General features: G+C 50.7%; 1 protein-coding gene across 2 annotated transcripts in view; it reads left to right on the forward strand.

Annotated features, from left to right (window-relative positions):
- The first annotated feature begins 401 nt into the window (after positions 1-401).
- atp6v1h (ATPase H+ transporting V1 subunit H) overlaps positions 402-20300 on the forward strand; it is a 127030-nt gene continuing 107131 nt past the window's right edge. For both annotated transcript variants that reach the window (XM_048529381.1, XM_048529382.1), the window contains exons 1-2: positions 402-542; positions 19295-19446. In XM_048529381.1, the coding sequence (XP_048385338.1) occupies positions 19343-19446 (104 nt within the window). In that variant the 5' untranslated portion in view covers positions 402-542; positions 19295-19342. The remainder of the gene's footprint in view (positions 543-19294; positions 19447-20300) is intronic.

Raw genomic sequence — 20300 nt, forward strand, 5'->3', positions numbered from 1 at the left:
CCTGTATCAGCCCAGACCTTATTGCTCCTGAGATGCTGCTTGGCCTGCTGTGTTCATCCAGCTCCACACCATTTCTGGTCACGTGGATTGGACAAAATGTGGCATCCCAATCTGTAAATAATTGGATGAATGAACCTTTCAAGAACACTTTAGATGACTTGAGAAATGATGAGAATACAGGTGCACAACATAAAACAAAGAGCTGCGGATTCTGGAGATCGGAAACAAGTAACATAAATTACTGGAGAAACCCAGCAGGTCTGACAGCACCTGTGGCGAGAAAACAAGACCTTAACGTGTTCTGTCCAGGAATCCTCCGTCTCAGCATCCTTCAACTCATAATCTAACATGCGCCTGCTCCTTTAAGAACTGCAGGATCACGTGAGACAATCATATGACCCGTCACATGACAGAGTAGTCTTGTAGTGTGTAACAGCTACTGCTCGGGATCCCGTAGATGAGATTCGGCGGAAGGTATTAGCTTCGCTAGCTCAAATTGGTCTACTGAGGTCCGTCGATGCTGGAGTTGCTGCTTGTTCTTGGTATGTAACTAGTTCGTCTCCATTTCCGTGTGGATTGTTATTGATCATACCGCAGCCGTTAGTGTCTGTACCAATCCGGGCCCAGTACCTCCTGTCTGTGTCTGTGTCTGTGTCTGTGTGCCATAACTCCACTCGCTGCTGGAGCCTGCACCAGCCTGGGACTTATCACCCGACTCCTTGTTAGTACCTGTATCAGCCCAGACCCTATTGCTCCCAACCTCAGCTGCTGTTGGCTGTCTGTACCAGCCCAGGTCCCGTCTCTTCTGCCACCGCTCTTCCTTTTTCTCTGCCCGCCTCCCCCACCAACCCATGTCAGTGTTTCTATCATCTGGATAGAAACAGTGTGCATGGTTATGGTGAGAAAAATTGGAGATTGGCAGTAGGTAATGACGCCTGGTTGAGGAGGCAACGTAGCCGCAATGGGCCAAATGATTTCAGAGATAATGGGAACTGCAGATGCTGGAGAATTCCAAGATAATAAAATGTGAGGCTGGATGAACACAGCAGGCCAAGCAGCATCTCAGGAGCACAAAAGCTGACGTTTCGGGCCTAGACCCTTCATCAGAGAGGGGGATGGGGAGAGGGAACTGGAATAAATAGGGAGAGAGGGGGAGGCGGACTGAAGATGGCGAGTAAAGAAGATAGGTAGGGAGGGGATAGGTCAGTCCAGGGAAGATGGACAGGTCAATGCCACCTGAAGGTTGCAGGAACAGCAACTCATATTCCACCTGGGAACCCTGCAGCCATATGGTATCAATGTGGACTTCACCAGTTTCAAAATCTCCCCTTCCCCTACTGCATCCCTAAACCAGCCCAGTTTGTCCCCTCCCCCCACTGCACCACACAACCAGCCCAGCTCTTCCCACCCACTGCATCCCAAAACCAGTCCAACCTGTCTCTACCTCCCTAACCGGTTCTTCCTCTCACCCATCCCTTCCTCCCACCCCAAGCTGCACCCCCATCTACCTACTAACCTTATCCCACCTCCTTAACCTGTCCATCTTCCCTGGACTGACCTATCCCCTCCCTACCTATCTTCTTTACTCGCCATCTTCAGTCCGCCTCCCCCTCTCTCCCTATTTATTCCAGTTCCCTCTCCCCATCCCCCTCTCTGATGAAGGGTCTAGGCCCGAAACGTCAGCTTTTGTGCTCCTGAGATGCTGCTTGGCCTGCTGTGTTCGTCCAGCCTCATATTTTATTATCATGGGCCAAATGATTTCCTGTTTTGGTTCGGTGATTCTGAAGTAACAAGGACTCCAACTCCTTTCCCTTCACCTTGAATGCCACTCCAGGCCCGCAGTTGCTGAGCTGCTCATGTTTTTGCTTCTCTTAACTTGCTAAAACCCACTTTCTTTGAGCTGAAATATCTAGTGGTATTTTGGCAACAGTGCTGTATTGTCATTTACATAAGGTCACCAGTTCTTTTTAATCTCTGAAGTTAGGATGATTGTATCTGGTGTAGGGAAGATTTCCTCATTATACTGATGGTTCCATGATTTGTTGCAGTCCACCAAAAAAGAAACTGAAACTCATTTATAAAGAGTTTAAATTGCTCATTTCCAGCCTTTCTTCACTGTTTCTTTTTTGATTCTTCTTTGAGAACTCTACCATCCTTTAATAGGAATGCTGAGAATTATGCACATTGAATATGGTGGGTTATGCTACACTCCAAAGCAATGTTAGCCAGGTATGGCCCATTGCAAGTGCTGATTATCCAATTGCTTTTTGTTTGACTGACTGACTGTGATTGAGAATTATCTGGATATGATGAATGTGCATTTGATAATGTTAGTACACAAGCTAATATCTCATGGTATTAGGGTGATCCATTAACTTGGACAGAAAACTGCCTAATGAACAGAAAGCAGCAGAGGTTTTTTCCCAGCTGGTAATAAGGAACTAATGGTGTGACACAGGGTTTTAGGGGCCACAGCTACTTACAATCTGTATATTAGTGTTTTTTTTTAGATGCCAAGTTAGGAAGTACTGTAACCACATTTACACATGATACTAAAATAGGTGGGGAAAGTAAGTGCAATGAGAAAATAAACTTACAAATGATTGTGGATAGGTTAGGATGAATGGGCCAAAAATTGGAAATGAAATTTCATGTCGCTAAATGTGCAGTCATCCATTCTTGTCAGGAATCAAAAGGCAATTTTATTACCTAAATGGAGAATTTTTCAGTGCTTTGTAGAGGGATTTGGGTGTCCTTGTGCATGAATTGCCAAAAAAACTAATATGCAGGCACAGCAGCTAATAAGGAAGACTTAGAATTTTGACTTTTTTTGGCTATAGCAATAGAGTGTAAATATAAAGAAATGGTACTGCAATGTCACAAGACATGAGTGAGACTGCACCTGGGGTATTGTGAAAATTTTGGTTCTCTTACTACTGGAAGGATCACATTGGAGGCAGCTCAGAGAAGGATCACTAGACTGATTCCAGAGATGAGGGGTTTATCTAACGAGGAGCGATTGAGCTGTTATACTGATTACTGTATCGAGTTTAGAAGAATGAGACAAGATCAGTTTTAGGTAATAAGATGTTAGTTATGACCGCTCTGAAATGGTCACAAATCTGGAATTCACTACTAGAGTGCAGGGGAGGCTGGGACACCTAAGGAGACAACAGATATTTTGATTAACTAGTTAAAGGGTTATGAACAGCAGACAGCAACGTGGAGTTGAGATTTGTTTTTGAGATCAGCCATGACCTTATTGAATGGCAGAGCAGGCTTGTGGAGCTGACTTGCTTATGCCTAGTTATGTGATTTTATTTTTTTTGACATTAGTATGCTTGTGAACATTATCCACTTTTTTGTGCATCTGTTGATAAAATGGTAGGAGCAAAAATGATTTTTGCCTATCACTCCCTTGACTAGTGGTTATTGTTTATCTGAAATAATATATAAACACTAATGAAACAGTAAAATTTAAGCACTATGGCAACATCACCAATTTTGCAGTGAAGGGATTATTCATGGTCAGTCAATCACAAAATAAATACTTCAGGCTAACTTGAAAAAGCAAGCCCCACCAAAACTCTGCTTCGTCAATATGACAAAGGGCAAACATTATCAAATTCCTTCCTGGAAGGGAAGCGGTGTGGATGTGGTACTTCCCATTGTGCAAGTCTGTATTATCAAGTCTGATATTGCTGAAATTGAAAACCTAGAAACTGCATTTAGATGTGCTGTGTGAGAGAGGTTTAGGCCAGAGTTCCAAACTTTGAATTTAGAGAAAAGACTAGAAAATCTCCCACTAAATAGCAATACAGAAAGACCTCTATTTAGCGAACAGCATTCGTAATAACAAGGTGTTCCAAAATGTGTAGTAAATCAATGTGTGTTAGAGTAGTCAGTAATGTAGACCAACTTGCATGCAAGCTGCCAGAAGCAATGTGATAGATTCCTGAGTGAGGAATGAGGGATTAATAGTGGATGGGATTCAGGGATTTCCTCATTATTGTTCAAAATGGTGCTATTTGGTCTTTCATATTTTCCTGGGGCAAATATGTGTCATCCAGTAGACTACTACCACCATACTGCTTTAACGCCTGGCCTTTATTTCTATGCTGTCAATCCTGAAATTGAACTTGAGTTGCAACTGACATGTTTAATAAAATGTCCAGTTTATGAAAAACAAAACTACTTTGCATAACTCTTTTGATTAAAATTTTGTAAATGTTACTCAAATTGTACAGTGGCTACATCTCTGGCTTGTCAGCAACTTTTAGGCAACAATAGCCTCAAAGTCTAGGTTAAGGACAGCTTAGAGCAGGCTATGTTGTCATGGAGCCAAGTAGCCTTTTTGGCTCTCAAGCCTGCTCTGCTATTCAATAAGATCATGATTTGATCTGCTTATTCCACCTTTCACCCCCTTGTGTATCAATGTATTTATGCCTTAAAAATATCCATAGGCAATGGTTCCGCCATGGAAGAACATTCCAAAAATTCATGACCCTATGTGACCAAAAAGTCTCCATCTTAAATGTTTGTCTCTAATGGATGAGCCGTTGCTTTGAAAGCAGGGATGCCAGTTTCTAGTTTGCCTCAGCTTTAATTGCTCTGCCATTGTAACTTCAGTTTTATGGTTCTGACATGTTCTCTGTGACTGCTAAGTAATTTAGTTTGTAGTTTACTGCCTTTTGTCTGTCTCCTTCATTGAATAAATGCAATTTTACACTTCACTGCAACATTTTACAAATGTAGGGCATTAAAGTTTGAAGATTTTACAGCTCAGGTTGTGGACGAGGTTCTAGACCTGCTCGCTGAGCTGGTGGGTTTGGTTGCAAATGTTTCGTCACCCTGCTAGGTAACATCGTCAGTGAAGCATTGGTACTCAGTCCTGCTTGTTACTTATATGCCTGGGTTTTCTGGGATGATTGGTATTATTTCTGGTTTTGTTTTTCAGTAGTTTGCACACAGTGGTCTAATTCTGTATGTTCGTTGATGGAGTTTCGGTTGGAATACCAGGCCTTCAAGAATCCTCTGGTGTGTCTTTGTTTGACTTGTGCAATTATTGATGTCATTTCAAAGTAATGTCTCTTGTTGTCCATGTGTAATGAGACAATTAACAATTAGTTGCGTCTCTTGGTGGCTAGTTGGTGTTCATGTATATGTATCGTCAGTTCCTTTCTGGTTTAGCCTATGTGGTGTTTCTCTCAATCCTTGCATGGTATTTTGTATATTACCAGTCTTGCTGGTTTTGGGTATGGTAGGGTGACTCAATTGTCTGGTTGTGTTATCTTCCTGTTGTGATCTGTCTTGGAGGTAATGGCAGACTGTGTGCTTTTTCAGTATCCGTTTCTTTTGAAGACTTTGTGTAAGTGCTACTGTTCTGCTTTGGTTGCTAGTGCAATTGAGTATTTGGTCCATATGTGTGGTCTTTTTATACACGCTAGTCTGGAGTTCCATGTTTTTGTGTTATCATTTATGTCCAGGAAAAGTAGTTGGTTGTTCTCTCCTCTCCTCCTGCTTTTGTGAGTCTTATCCTGGTAAGGATGTTTACATGTCGATGGGCTTCTTTCAGTTTAGTGTGATCCATATTGGACCCAAGGACTAGGTTGCTCCCAACAAAACAAAGTTGGTTCTAAACTTTACTGCTTCTCATCACGATGATATCCTTTGTCACAGCACTATTAACACCCATAAACGGCAACCTAGCCAAAGAAACTATTGCTGCACTACTGGACGAATCCAGTAAGCAGGATACCAACCTTATCATTAAGGACACCACCATGAAACTGTTAGATTTGTGCCTCAACCCACTTCACTTTCAACAATAGCTTATACAAACAAATCAACAGAATCCAGTAGGATCCCCAATATCAGGACTGATTTGCAGAAGTAGTAATGCAAAGGTTAGAACGGACAGGGCTCCCCACTATACAATCCAAAGTTTGGGTCTAATATGTAGATTACACCTTTTTGTGGTTATTAAATGCACAAAACTAGAAAACCCACTGACAGAAACAACATCCTTACCGAGAGGAAAAAAAATTCACAAGTAAAGAACAACTGATTACCTTTCCTGGACATAACGGTGGAATGCCAAAAAAAAGAACTCCAGACTAGTGTGTGTATAGCCACACATTCAGACCAGATACTCAATTACACTAGCAATCACCCTAATACCCACAAATAGAGGTACATTAGGATGCTATTTAAACGAGCCCACATTTTGACAGTTGTATAAGACTTTGGTTCGGCCACATTTGGAATATTGCATATAGTTCTGGTCGCCACATTAACAAAAGGATGTGGCTGCTTTGGACAGGGTTCAGAGGAGGTTCATAGAACATAGAAAAGTACAGCACAGTACAGGCCCTTCGGCCCACGAATCCTAATCCAAAAATAAAATAACCTCACCTACATTCCCCTCAATTCACTGATGTGCATGTCCAGCAATCGCTTAAATGTCATAATGACTTCACTTCCACAACTACCACAGGTAAACAATTCCATGTGCTCACTTTTCTCTGTGGGTGAAGAACCTTCCTCCTAACACCTTAAAACTATGACCCCTCATGACAGTCAATCCTGCCCTGGGGAAAAGTCTCTGGCTATCTTCACCAGGATGTTGCCTAGTATGGAGGGTACTAGCTATGAAGAAAGATTGAGTAGATTAGGATTATTTTCATTAGAAGGATGGAAATTGCAGGGGGGGTGGGGGGGGCTGGTGTTGCTGATTGAGGTTGACAAAATCCATGCGGGGTATAAACAAGGTGGATAGCAAGAAGCTCTCACCCAGAGTGGGTGACTCAATTACTAGGGGTCATGAGTTCCAAGTGAGAGGAGGAAAGCTCTTTACGCAGAGGGTGGTGGGTATCTGGAACATGTCAGTGGAGGTGGTAGATGCAGACACGATAATGTCTGTTAAGATTGATCCCTGACCGGTACGTGGATGGGCAGGGAGCAAAGGGATACAGACCCTTTAGAAAATGACAGGTGTAAACAGAGGATCTCGATTGGCACAGCCTTTGAGGGCTGAGGGGTCTGTTCCTGTGCTGTAATTTTCTTTGTTCTTTGAGCCACAACTCATTGCAGCCATCCAGAACTGCACAAAGCAGAACAGGAGCACTTATACAGAGACTTGAAAAGAAACAGATATCTGAATATCTCAATCCTGCTTTACCTCAGACCACAACAGGAAGACACCACGACTGGACTCACTAACCATCTTACCATATTTCAAGGACATTTCAGAGGTGACCACAAGACTACTCAAACCCCTAGATATCAGTAGCCCACAAACCAACAGCTACTGACAAACTTAAATGATCCCATTCCAAAAACCAGCAAAACTGGGGTAATATACAAAATACCATGCAAGGACTGAGAAACACCATAGCGGCAAACAAGAGAATTGACTAATGCATACATGAACACCAACTAGCCACAAAGAGACATGACTAATTCTCACTTGTCTCACCACATACCAACATCAAGGGGCATTAACTTGACTGGGACAATGGGTTGATAATCACACAAGCCAAACAGAGACCCCAGGGAATTCCTGGAGGCCTGGTATTCCAACCAGAATTCTGTCAATAAACGCAGAACTGGAACCTTTGTACAAACCAGTAAGAAACAAAACTGCAAGTAATAGCAAACACCCCAGCAAACAGCAGCATATAAATAACGAGCAGGACAGAACACTGATGCCTCAACAGAGGCACACTGAGGATGTTACCTAGCAGGGTGATGAAACGTTTACAACCAAATCCACTGGCTCAATGAGCATATCTACAACATCATCCACAATCCAAGCTGTAAATCTTCTCAAATGTTAGACAGTTTTATGTTTGCCTAAATTCTTGATAAAGCGTTAGTGCAGGATTATATGGAGTAGACTAGAAAGAATCTTTGTCCTCTTGTTTTAACTTCTATAGGTCTTGTTAATTATTGGCTTGTTGTAATGCCTTGAGTACAAAATAGGAATCTTTAAATTCCTTACAAAATCATTTAAGCAACTTTTAAATGTTTAATGGGCTGTTGTCAGATTTTTGAATTGGCTGCTGTTGAACTTGAGTATGTTGACAATTTCAAATAATTTACCAAGTTAGTGAAAAGCCATTACTTCCTGAAATGTGGAATTCCTTGCATTGTGTTCCAGAGAAACACTTGATGGTTATCTGTAACATGTAAATGCAAATGTGTGTGGTCCATGTTTTAGAGATGACACAAAAATTGGAATTTAGTAAAGAAGGTCTGTAGAAGCATAGAATCCCTGCAGTATGGAAAGAGGCCATTTGCCTATTAAGTTCACACCAACCCTTTGAAGAGCATACCCTATCACTGTAAGAGCACACTTACCATGGCTAACCCACCCAGCCTGCACATCCCTGGATGCTATGGACAATCTACCATGGCATATCTACCTAATCCACACATCTTTGGACTGTGGGAGGAAACTGGAGCAGCTGGATGAAATGCACAGACATGAAAATGTACACACTCCAAACAGATGTTCAATTCCAACCTTGGGTGACCCAGAGTCCCTGGTGCTGAGCGAGCAGTGCTAACCGCTGAGATAATGTGAACTGCAGATGCTGGAGAATCCAAGATAACAAAGCGTGGAGCTGGATGAACACAGCAGGCCAAGCAGCATCCCAGGAGCACAAAAGCTGACAGTTCGGGCCTACGCTCTTCATCAGAGGCTCTAATGAAGGGTCTAGGCCTGAAACGTCAGCTTTTGTGCTCCTGAAATGCTGCTTGGCCTGCTGTGTTCACCCAGCTTCACACTGAGCTACTGTGCTGCCTGAGTTAATTATGTTATGGAATCCCTGCCTTTGTCACTGGGTGCATGAACTATAAAAGTTGGTGAGTTATATTGCAACTGTATAAGATTTTTGTCAGGCCGTATTTGGAGTACTGCATGCTGTTCTGGTTGGAAAGATGTGGAGGCTTTGCAGAAGAGGTTTACTGAAAGTTGCATGTGTTGGAGTGTATTTGTTGTAAAGAGGTTGGACAAACCTTTTATTGTTGCTACAGCATTGGGGGGTGACTGGCAACCTGATAGAAGTATATAAAATTGAGAAGCATTGTTAGGGTGGGAGGTCAGTCTCTTTCCCATGTTGGAAATATCACATAGGCGTAGCTTTAAGGTGAGAATGGAAAAGTGTTTTTTTTTTTGCTTACGCAGGGTGGTAAGTGCTTGGAACATCCTGCCAAGGAAGGTGGCAAAAGCAGATATGATAGTAAAGTTCAGGAAGCATTGACAGGTGTATGGGCAGATGGGATCAGTTGAGAATAACACTATCAGCGCAGATATAGTGAGCTGAAGGGTCTGTTTCATGTTTTAAAGGACTAGTAGATGAGGTCTGCATCAGCCAGTTATGAACAAGAGACCATAAAACCGATCGACTTTTGGTGCAGACGTTTCCAGAGTTAACTGATATAAATTACAATGGTTTCTGACAAGAGAACAAAACTACCTTACAACTGGATCTTCAGTCTGAGACACTCAGCTATGTGATTTTTTTTTTGGCCTTCATTAACTCTACAGCTTTGACTTGTGTTTGAGTCTTCCAGTAACACCAAAACAGTAAGAAGCACCTGCTTTAGCTAATCACCTGCCTCTGATGCCAATATCACAAAGTGTCTAATTCCAGAAAAGACTGAAGTGAGCAAGTTCCCATTTTCATACAACTCCTGTACCTTCATTAGCCATTTAACTGCAAAATGATTTGTGCAATCAACTAATAGAACCGGACATTGACTTATTGGATTCTCTACTTCACAGAAAGTAGTTCTGATATCTTTTTTTAAAACAGTTTGCAACTTCTCACCTTTCCTTTCTCTTCAGTATGTCTTGGAATATGTCATGATCTTTACCTATGTCTTGAATGCAGTAATAAATCCTACTTTGTTTTAATATTGAATTTTTTCAATATTCACTTCATTTGTGGAATGTGGGCACTGTTGACTGGCAAGCATTTACTTTCCATCTCTAGCTGCCCTTGAAGGTGGTGGTGAGCTGATTTCTTTAACCACTGCAGTCCATCTGCTGTGGGCTGACCCACCATGTCATTTGAGGGAATTCCAAGATTTCAACTTAGTGATGATAAAGTGATATATTTCCCAGTCAGGATGATGAATGGCTTGGATGGCGACTTGAAGGTGGTGTTGTTTCTGTGCACGTGCTGCCCTTCTAGATAGGTCATGGGTCTGGAAGATACTGCGGATCTTTAGTGAATTTCTGTAGCGCATCTTGTAAATGATTCTCACTGCTACTGAGCATCAGTGGAGGGGTGTATGCTTGTGAACGTGGTGCTAATCAAGTGGGCTGCTTTTGTCCTGGATGGTGTCAAACCCTTTGCGTTTTACTGAGCTTCACTCCACCAGGCAAGTGGGGGAGTATTCCGTCACACTTTGCCTTTGTAGGTGATCGACAGGCTTTGGGGAGTCAAGAACATACAACAGTACAGGCCCTTCGGCCCTCGATGGTATGACAGGTCGGCACTTCAATCTGAAGCCCATCTAACCTACACTATTCCATGTACGTCCATATGCTTATCCAATGACTACTTAAATGTACCTAAAGTTGGCAAATCTACTACTGTTGCAGGCAAAGTGTTCCATTCCCTTACTACTCCGAGCAAAGAAACTACCTCTACCTCTGACATCTGTCCTATGTCTTTCACCCCTCAATTTAAAGCTATGCCCCCTCATGGTCACCGTCACCATCCTAGGAAGTGGGTTATTTCTCACCTCTTACTCTTGTAGCTACTTGTGGTGAGTCTGGTTGAGTTTTTTAGTCAATGATAACCCCAGATATTGTTAGTGAAGGATTCAGTGATGGAAGCACCTTTGAATGTCAATAGATGTTGGTGTGATTGATCTCTGGCATTTGTGTAGTGTCAACATTTACTTGCCACTTGTCAGCCCAAGCCTGGATATTATCCAGATCTTGTTGCATTTGACCATCGACTCCTCAGATACAGAAGCAGTCTCAAATGGTGCTGAACAATATGTAACTGCCTGACCTTTTTATAATAGAGGGAAGGTCACTGAAGCAGCTGAAGATTATTACCCTGAAGAACTCCAGCAACCATAGCCATCTTTGTGCCAAGTATGACTCTAACCACTGGGGAGTTTGCCACACTCTTGTCGAATGCACTTATGATGGTCAAGGGCTGTCGCTCTTGCCTCATCTCTGGAATGAGACAGGAGCTGAATGATGCTGGCAGAACCCAAACTGCTTTTCATTTGAGCAGGTGCTGCTTAATAGCATTACTGATTTCTTACATCAATTTGATCGAGAATAGACTAATTGGTAATTTGCCAGGTTGGATTTGTCCTGCTTTTTCTCTCCAGGACACAACTGGGCAAATTTCTACATTGCCGCGTAGATGCCAGCTTTGTGTAGTGGAACAGCTTGGCTGGGGGAGTGGCAAGCTCTGGAGCGTAAGTCTTCAGTACTATTGCTGGAATGTTGTCAGGGCCCCAAGTCTTTGTATTATCCAGTGTTGCTAATTGTTTCTCGGTTTTTTTCATGTGGAGTGCATTTAATTGGCTGGAGGCTAGTATCTATAATGCTAGGAACTACTGGAAGAGGCTGAAATGGATCATCTTCAGGGCACTTCTGGCTGAAGATTGCTGTGAAAGCCTCAGCCTTATCTTTTTGCACTTTGCTGGGCTCTACTGTTGTTGAGGATGGGGATATGTTATGGAGCTTCCTCCAGTGAGTTGTTCAATTCTGTCTGTCTGCCATTCACAACTGGATGTGGCAGGACTGCAGAGCATAGATCTGATCCATTGGTTGTGGGATTACTTGCTCTTGTCACACATGTTTGGCTTCATCAGGTTGATGCCCCATTTTTTAGGTATGTCTGGTGCTACACCTGGCATGCCCTCTTGCACGCTGTATTGACTTAGTGCTCATCTCCTGGCTTGATATAAGTTGAATGGTGGATATGCCAGACTCTGAAGTTACAGATTGTGCTGTTGATGGCCCATAGCGTCTCATGAATGCCCAGTCTTGATTTGGTAGATCCATTCAAAGTCTGCCCCGCTTTAGTGCAGTGATACTGCCACAAGACATGATGGAGGTTTTTTCAATGTGAAAGCATGACTTAGTGCCCACCATACAGACCTGTGGAGACAGTTAGCAATACTGTAATGGACAGATGCATCTACACCTGGCAGATTAGTAAGGATGTGGTCAAGTATGTTTCTCCTTGTTGGTTCCCTCACCACCTGCCACAGATCCAGTCAACAGCCAAGCCCTTTAGAACACCAACAGTAGGACAGCTGCCAAACCACTCATAATGGATGTTGAAATCCTCTACCCAGAGTACACTTTATGCCCTTGCCATCCTCGGTGCTTTCTGTAAGTGGTGTTCAGCATGGAGTATGAATTCCTCAGCTGAGGGAGGACTAATAGTAGGAAGTTTCCTTATCCATGTTTAACCTGAAGTTGAGCCTTCCTGAGGTCCAAAGCCAATATTGAGCACAACTCCCAACAGACTGTACCACTGGGTCTGCCTGCCAGTGGGACAGGACATCACCAGGGATGGTGTAGGTATCATTCCATGAGTTTGACTGTCAAGCTGTTGCTTGAATGGTCTGAGAGAACTTACAATTTTGGCAGTATCCCTCATGTTAGAAAGGAGAACTTCACAGAGTCGACAGGGTGGGTTCTGCCGCTTGTCTCTTGTAGTTCCTAGGTTGATGCCAGGTCATCCGTCTGTTTTCATTTCTTTGAGACCTTTTCTAGTGATTAGTACAACGGAATGGCTTGCCACACCTTTCAGAGAAACTGAGAATCAACCACATTGTGGGTCTGGAGTCACATGTAGGCCAGACCAGATGAGGATGGTTGATTTCCTTTGCTGAAGGACATGAGTGAACCAGATGGGTTTTTCTGATAAAGAACAAAAAATTTACAGCACAGGAACAGGCCCTTCAGCCCTCCAAGCCTGTGCCAATCAAGATCCTCTCTAACCTGTCATCCCTCTAAGGGTCTGTGTCCATTTGCTCCGTGCCCATCCATGTACCTGTCCAAATATATCTTAAAAGACGCTAACATGTCTGCATCTACCACCTCTGCTGGCAACATGTTCCAGGCACCCACCACCCTCTGTGTAAAGAACTTTCCATGCATATCTCCCTTAATGTTTCCTCCTCACTTTGAACTCCTGACCCCTAATAATTGAGTCCCCCACTTGGGGGAATTCTTGCTATCCATGCTGTCTATACCCCTCATGATTTTGTAGACCTCAAATTAGATTCCCCCCTCAATCTCTGTCTTTCTAATGAAAATAATCATAATCTACTCAACCTCTTAGCTAGTTTCCTCCATACCAGGCAGCATCCTGGTGAACCTCCTCTGCACCCTCTCCAAAGCACCCACATCCTTTTTGGTAATGTGGTGACCAGAGCCGTATGCATTACTCTAAATGTGGCTGAACCAAAATCTGTTAGAACTGTAACATGACCTAACAACTCTTGTACTCAATGCCCTGTCCAATGAAGGAAAGCATGCTGTATGCCTTTTTGCCTACCCTATTGACCTGCGTTGCCACCATCGGATCTCTGTTCATCAATTTTCCCTAGGACTTTTCCATTTACTGCATAGTTTGCCCTTGAATTAGATCTTCCAAAATGCATCACCTTGCATTTGCCTGGATTGAACTCTATCTGCCCAAGTCTCCAGTCTGTCTATATGCTGCTGTAATTTCTGACAGTCCCCTTTCACTATCTGCTACTCCACCAATCTTAGTGTCATCTGCAAACTTGATCAGACCACCTACACCTTCCTCCGAATCATTTTATGTCTAGGGTAACAATTGACTATTATTTTGTGGTTGTTAGTAGAGTCTTAGTTCCAGATTTTTTTTTAGTAAAATCAGATTCAAATTCCATGATCTGTAGTGGAATTTGAGCCTGGGCTCCCAGAACATTGTCTCCCTGTGTCTACATGGGTTTCCTCCGGGTGCTCTGGTTTCCTTCCACAATCCAAAGATGCACAGTATAGGTGGATTGGCTATGCGATATTGCCTGTAGTGTTGAAGGATGAGTGGATTAGGTGGGTGGGATGCTCTGAGGGTCTGTGTGGACTTGTTGGGCTGAAGAGCCTGTTTCCATGCTGTAGGGATTCCATGAAATTAGCTGAGTTCTTGTTTGAACAGTCATCAGCAATTAATACCACTAGGCCATTCCCTACCTCCTTCCTGCTCCTCCCTCCCTCCCCCCCCTCCTCTCTGTCCCCCCCCCTCCTCCCTCTCTTCCCCCCCCCTCCTCCCTCTCTTCCCCCCCCCTCCTCCCTCTCTTCCCCCCCCCTCCTCCCTCTCTTCCCCCCCCCTCCTCCCTCTCTTCCCCCCCCGCTCCTCCTCTTCCCCCCCCCCGCTCCTCCTCTTCCCCCCCCCCCCGCTCCTCCTCTTCCCCCCCCCCGCTCCTCCTCTTCCCCCCCCCCGCTCCTCCTCTTCCCCCCCCCGCTCCTCCTCTTCCCCCCCCCCGCTCCTCCTCTTCCCCCCCCCCGCTCCTCCTCTTCCCCCCCCCCGCTCCTCCTCTTCCCCCCCCCCGCTCCTCCTCTTCCCCCCCCCCCGCTCCTCCTCTTCCCCCCCCCCCGCTCCTCCTCTTCCCCCCCCCCCGCTCCTCCTCTTCCCCCCCCCCCGCTCCTCCTCTTCCCCCCCCCCCGCTCCTCCTCTTCCCCCCCCCCCCGCTCCTCCTCTCCCCCCCCGCTCCTCCCTCTCGCCCCCCTCGCCCCCCTCCCCCTCGCCCCCCTCCCCCTCGCCCCCCTCCCCCTCGCCCCCCTCCCCCTCGCCCCCCTCCCCCTCGCCCCCCTCCCCCTCGCCCCCCTCCCCCTCGCCCCCCTCCCCCTCGCCCCCCTCCCCCTCGCCCCCCTCCCCCTCGCCCCCCTCCCCCTCGCCCCCCTCCCCCTCGCCCCCCTCCCTCTCGCCCCCCCCCTCTCGCCCCCCCCCTCTCGCCCCCCCCCTCTCGCCCCCCCCCCTCTCGCCCCCCCCCCTCTCGCCCCCCCCCCTCTCGCCCCCCCCCCTCTCGCCCCCCCCCCTCTCGCCCCCCCCCCTCTCGCCCCCCCCCCTCTCGCCCCCCCCCCTCTCGCCCCCCCCCCTCTCGCCCCCCCCCCCTCTCGCCCCCCCCCCTCTCGCCCCCCCCCCTCTCGCCCCCCCCCCTCTCGCCCCCCCCCCTCTCGCCCCCCCCCCTCTCGCCCCCCCCCCTCTCGCCCCCCCCCCCTCTCGCCCCCCCCCCTCTCGCCCCCCCCCCCTCTCGCCCCCCCCCCTCTCGCCCCCCCCCCTCTCGCCCCCCCCCCTCTCGCCCCCCCCCCTCTCGCCCCCCCCCCTCTCGCCCCCCCCCCTCTCGCCCCCCCCCCTCTCGCCCCCCCCCCTCTCGCCCCCCCCCCTCTCGCCCCCCCCCCTCTCGCCCCCCCCCCTCTCGCCCCCCCCCCTCTCGCCCCCCCCCCTCTCGCCCCCCCCCCCTCTCGCCCCCCCCCCCTCTCGCCCCCCCCCCTCTCGCCCCCCCCCCTCTCGCCCCCCCCCCTCTCGCCCCCCCCCCTCTCGCCCCCCCCCCTCTCGCCCCCCCCCCTCTCGCCCCCCCCCCCTCTCGCCCCCCCCCCCTCTCGCCCCCCCCCCCTCTCGCCCCCCCCCCTCTCGCCCCCCCCCCTCTCGCCCCCCCCCCCTCTCGCCCCCCCCCCTCTCGCCCCCCCCCCTCTCGCCCCCCCCCCTCTCGCCCCCCCCCCCTCTCGCCCCCCCCCCTCTCGCCCCCCCCCTCTCTCGCCCCCCCCCTCTCTCGCCCCCCCCCTCTCTCGCCCCCCCCTCTCTCGCCCCCCCCCTCTCTCGCCCCCCCCCTCTCTCGCCCCCCCCCTCTCTCGCCCCCCCCCTCTCTCGCCCCCCCGCTCTCTCTCGCCCCGCTCTCTCTCGCCCCGCTCTCTCTCGCCCCGCTCTCTCTCGCCCCGCTCTCTCTCGCCCCGCTCTCTCTCGCCCCGCTCTCTCTCGCCCCGCTCTCTCTCGCCCCGCTCTCTCTCGCCCCGCTCGCTCTCGCCCCGCTCTCTCTCGCCCCGCTCTCTCTCGCCCCGCTCTCTCTCGCCCCGCTCGCTCTCGCCCCGCTCGCTCTCGCCCCGCTCGCTCTCGCCCCGCTCGCTCTCGCCCCGCCCGCTCTCGCCCCGCCCGCTCTCGCCCCGCCCGCTCTCGCCCCGCCCGCTCTCGCCCCGCCCGCTCTCGCCCCGCCCGCTCTCGCCCCGCCCGCTCTCGCCCCGCCCGCTCTCGCCCCGCCCGCTCTCGCCCCGCCCGCTCTCGCCCCGCCCGCTCTCGCCCCGCCCGCTCTCGCCCCGCCCGCTCTCGCCCCGCCCGCTCTCGCCCCGCCCGCTCTCGCCCCGCCCGCTCTCGCCCCGCCCGCTCTCGCCCCGCCCGCTCTCGCCCCGCCCGCTCTCGCCCCGCCCGCTCTCGCCCCGCCCGCTCTCGCCCCGCCCGCTCTCGCCCCGCCCGCTCTCGCCCCGCCCGCTCTCGCCCCGCCCGCTCTCGCCCCGCCCGCTCTCGCCCCGCCCGCTCTCGCCCCGCCCGCTCTCGCCCCGCCCGCTCTCGCCCCGCCCGCTCTCGCCCCGCCCGCTCTCGCCCCGCCCGCTCTCGCCCCGCCCGCTCTCGCCCCGCCCGCTCTCGCCCCGCCCGCTCTCGCCCCGCCCGCTCTCGCCCCGCCCGCTCTCGCCCCGCCCGCTCTCGCCCCGCCCGCTCTCGCCCCGCCCGCTCTCGCCCCGCCCGCTCTCGCCCCGCCCGCTCTCGCCCCGCCCGCTCTCGCCCCGCCCGCTCTCGCCCCGCCCGCTCTCGCCCCGCCCGCTCTCGCCCCGCCCGCTCTCGCCCCGCCCGCTCTCGCCCCGCCCGCTCTCGCCCCGCCCGCTCTCGCCCCGCCCGCTCTCGCCCCGCCCGCTCTCGCCCCGCCCGCTCTCGCCCCGCCCGCTCTCGCCCCGCCCGCTCTCGCCCCGCCCGCTCTCGCCCCGCCCGCTCTCGCCCCGCCCGCTCTCGCCCCGCCCGCTCTCGCCCCGCCCGCTCTCGCCCCGCCCGCTCTCGCCCCGCCCGCTCTCGCCCCGCCCGCTCTCGCCCCGCCCGCTCTCGCCCCGCCCGCTCTCGCCCCGCCCGCTCTCGCCCCGCCCGCTCTCGCCCCGCCCGCTCTCGCCCCGCCCGCTCTCGCCCCGCCCGCTCTCGCCCCGCCCGCTCTCGCCCCGCCCGCTCTCGCCCCGCCCGCTCTCGCCCCGCCCGCTCTCGCCCCGCCCGCTCTCGCCCCGCCCGCTCTCGCCCCGCCCGCTCTCGCCCCGCCCGCTCTCGCCCCGCCCGCTCTCGCCCCGCCCGCTCTCGCCCCGCCCGCTCTCGCCCCGCCCGCTCTCGCCCCGCCCGCTCTCGCCCCGCCCGCTCTCGCCCCGCCCGCTCTCGCCCCGCCCGCTCTCGCCCCGCCCGCTCTCGCCCCGCCCGCTCTCGCCCCGCCCGCTCTCGCCCCGCCCGCTCTCGCCCCGCCCGCTCTCGCCCCGCCCGCTCTCGCCCCGCCCGCTCTCGCCCCGCCCGCTCTCGCCCCGCCCGCTCTCGCCCCGCCCGCTCTCGCCCCGCCCGCTCTCGCCCCGCCCGCTCTCGCCCCGCCCGCTCTCGCCCCGCCCGCTCTCGCCCCGCCCGCTCTCGCCCCGCCCGCTCTCGCCCCGCCCGCTCTCGCCCCGCCCGCTCTCGCCCCGCCCGCTCTCGCCCCGCCCGCTCTCGCCCCGCCCGCTCTCGCCCCGCCCGCTCTCGCCCCGCCCGCTCTCGCCCCGCCCGCTCTCGCCCCGCCCGCTCTCGCCCCGCCCGCTCTCGCCCCGCCCGCTCTCGCCCCGCCCGCTCTCGCCCCGCCCGCTCTCGCCCCGCCCGCTCTCGCCCCGCCCGCTCTCGCCCCGCCCGCTCTCGCCCCGCCCGCTCTCGCCCCGCCCGCTCTCGCCCCGCCCGCTCTCGCCCCGCCCGCTCTCGCCCCGCCCGCTCTCGCCCCGCCCGCTCTCGCCCCCCCCGCTCTCGCCCCCCCCGCTCTCGCCCCCCCCGCTCTCGCCCCCCCCGCTCTCGCCCCCCCCGCTCTCGCCCCCCCCGCTCTCGCCCCCCCCGCTCTCGCCCCCCCCGCTCTCGCCCCCCCCGCTCTCGCCCCCCCCGCTCTCGCCCCCCCCGCTCTCGCCCCCCCCGCTCTCTCGCTCTCTCGCTCTCTCTCGCCCCGCTCTCTCGCTCTCTCTCCCCCCCTATTTGACTTCACAACCAGTGTTTTGGGAACATGTCACCAACTATTACAGGCGGGGGAAAAAAAATTACACCTTATTGTTACAGATGAGACAGGTGGACAATAAAAGTCACACTTTTCACCTCTTGTCTGTGATGCTAGGTGATTGTCGACAGTGCCTTGAATTGAGAAACATCTTGGATGTTTACATTGAGTCTGCAGTGTCTGACAGTGTTCCCAATCAGCATCCCTTAGTTTGCAACTTACAGATCCCACTTTTTAACTTTGGAAGAAAGTTAACCTTAGGTAATAGGGTGGTATGATGGCTCAGTGGTTATCACTGCTTCCTCACAGTACCAGGCACCCAGGTTTGATTCCACCCACTGGCGACTGCAGACTCAGACATTCTCCCTGTGTCTGTCAGTTTCTGCCAGGTGCTTCAGTCCAAAGATGCACCAGTTAGGTGGATTAGCCATGCTAAATTAACCTAATCATATTAGTTTGCAGCCTTGTTCCAGTGTGTTGAATGCTAATCCAAATGTTGAATGACTTGTGTTGTTAATTTTGTTGTGGGGGCTGGGGTGGTGTACTTGACTTTTATGATACATTTGTCTTTAACTAGTACACTGACAACCGTAGTAAATGTAACTGCAGAACACTTTCCAAATTTCTAATGCTTTGGAATGTTTAAAATTACTTGAGCTCAAATTAAATAGGGTACCTTTTTATTGTTCTGTTTGTGATCTTATACTTCAACATAATTATTTAGATGGCTTACAATAACTTGAACAGTGCTGCTAACTGCTTTTGCATTGAATATAAATGAAAGTATAATTTGCTTTGCCCATTCTGTTAAAGCAAAGGAAATCTACTTGACACTGTAGATATACAGAATGCTTTCTTAAGTGTTGACCATGATATTTAAGTTTTCCTCTGTAACATCAATCCAAGCAGTGAAATTTGTTGTGGACCTACTGTTCAATAATTGGAAATATCTTTCCAATAACTAGTTACTTTGCTGGATGATAATCTAGAGACACTGACTGCTCTCAGTGAAATTATTCATGCTTTCTTCTAGTGTTTGGTCTTCTAAGCTATTGAAGCATCCACTATAACTTTGGCCAAGATGGACATCAGAGGTGCTGTGGATGCTGCAGTTCCTACCAATATTATTGCTGCAAAGGCTGCAGAAGTTCGAGCAAATAAAGTTAACTGGCAGTCCTACCTTCAGTGAGTATAAAGAAATGATTTAATTTAATTCACAGTGTCCACTATGGACAAAAGCATCAAATTTAAAAATTATGAAGGAGAGGTGCAGATTGCTATCAGAAACCTGGTACAATAGGAGTGACTAGGTGTTACAAATTCCTGGATACGTGGTGTTCAGGAAAGTTAGGGGAGGATGACCAGCTGGAAAGGTGATGTTGCTATTGACTTTAAGAACAGTGTTGCAGTTCTGGTGAAGAAGCATGTCACAGGTGTCAGATTCTGGCTCAAGCCATGGAACAAAAAAAACTTATTTCATTGCTTATGTAGCCTATAGACCACCAGTAAATGGGAAGGATGCAAAAGTATTAAATTTTCTGGGAAAGTTTAAAAAGGTACAGTAATGTGGTGTAATAAGAAAGGATGCACTGGTAGACTTGACTGAGATGGAAGAAGTAACTGAGTCAGTAATATGTTTAAATGACTGATCATGATATCATAAGATTCAGATTGGCTGTTGAAAAAGATAATGAACAATCCAAAATAAGAATTATCTGAGGGGGAAGCCAACTTCAATGAGGTAAGAAAGGGATTTAGGCCAGATGAATTAGAATATAGGACAAGTGAGATTTATATCTTGGACAAGGAAAATGCTTGTCTCTTTTCTTTTTCAGAGCAGGTGGGAGCTATCTTTCAATTTAAAGACCCAGCTTGTGTTTTGAAGTTTGAAGATTTGTCTAGCTTGTACTAGGAAGTAATTTTGTGGTGTAACTGCCACAGTCTGGGGTTAGAAGTAAACTCATTTATGGAAGTACGAAAGAAATGACCCACTGGAAGTTGGGCATAACTGAATTGTTTTTTAGAGATAATGGGAACTG

This window comes from Stegostoma tigrinum, chromosome 5 (assembly GCF_030684315.1).
Source record: "Stegostoma tigrinum isolate sSteTig4 chromosome 5, sSteTig4.hap1, whole genome shotgun sequence".
Taxonomy (NCBI): domain Eukaryota; kingdom Metazoa; phylum Chordata; class Chondrichthyes; order Orectolobiformes; family Stegostomatidae; genus Stegostoma; species Stegostoma tigrinum.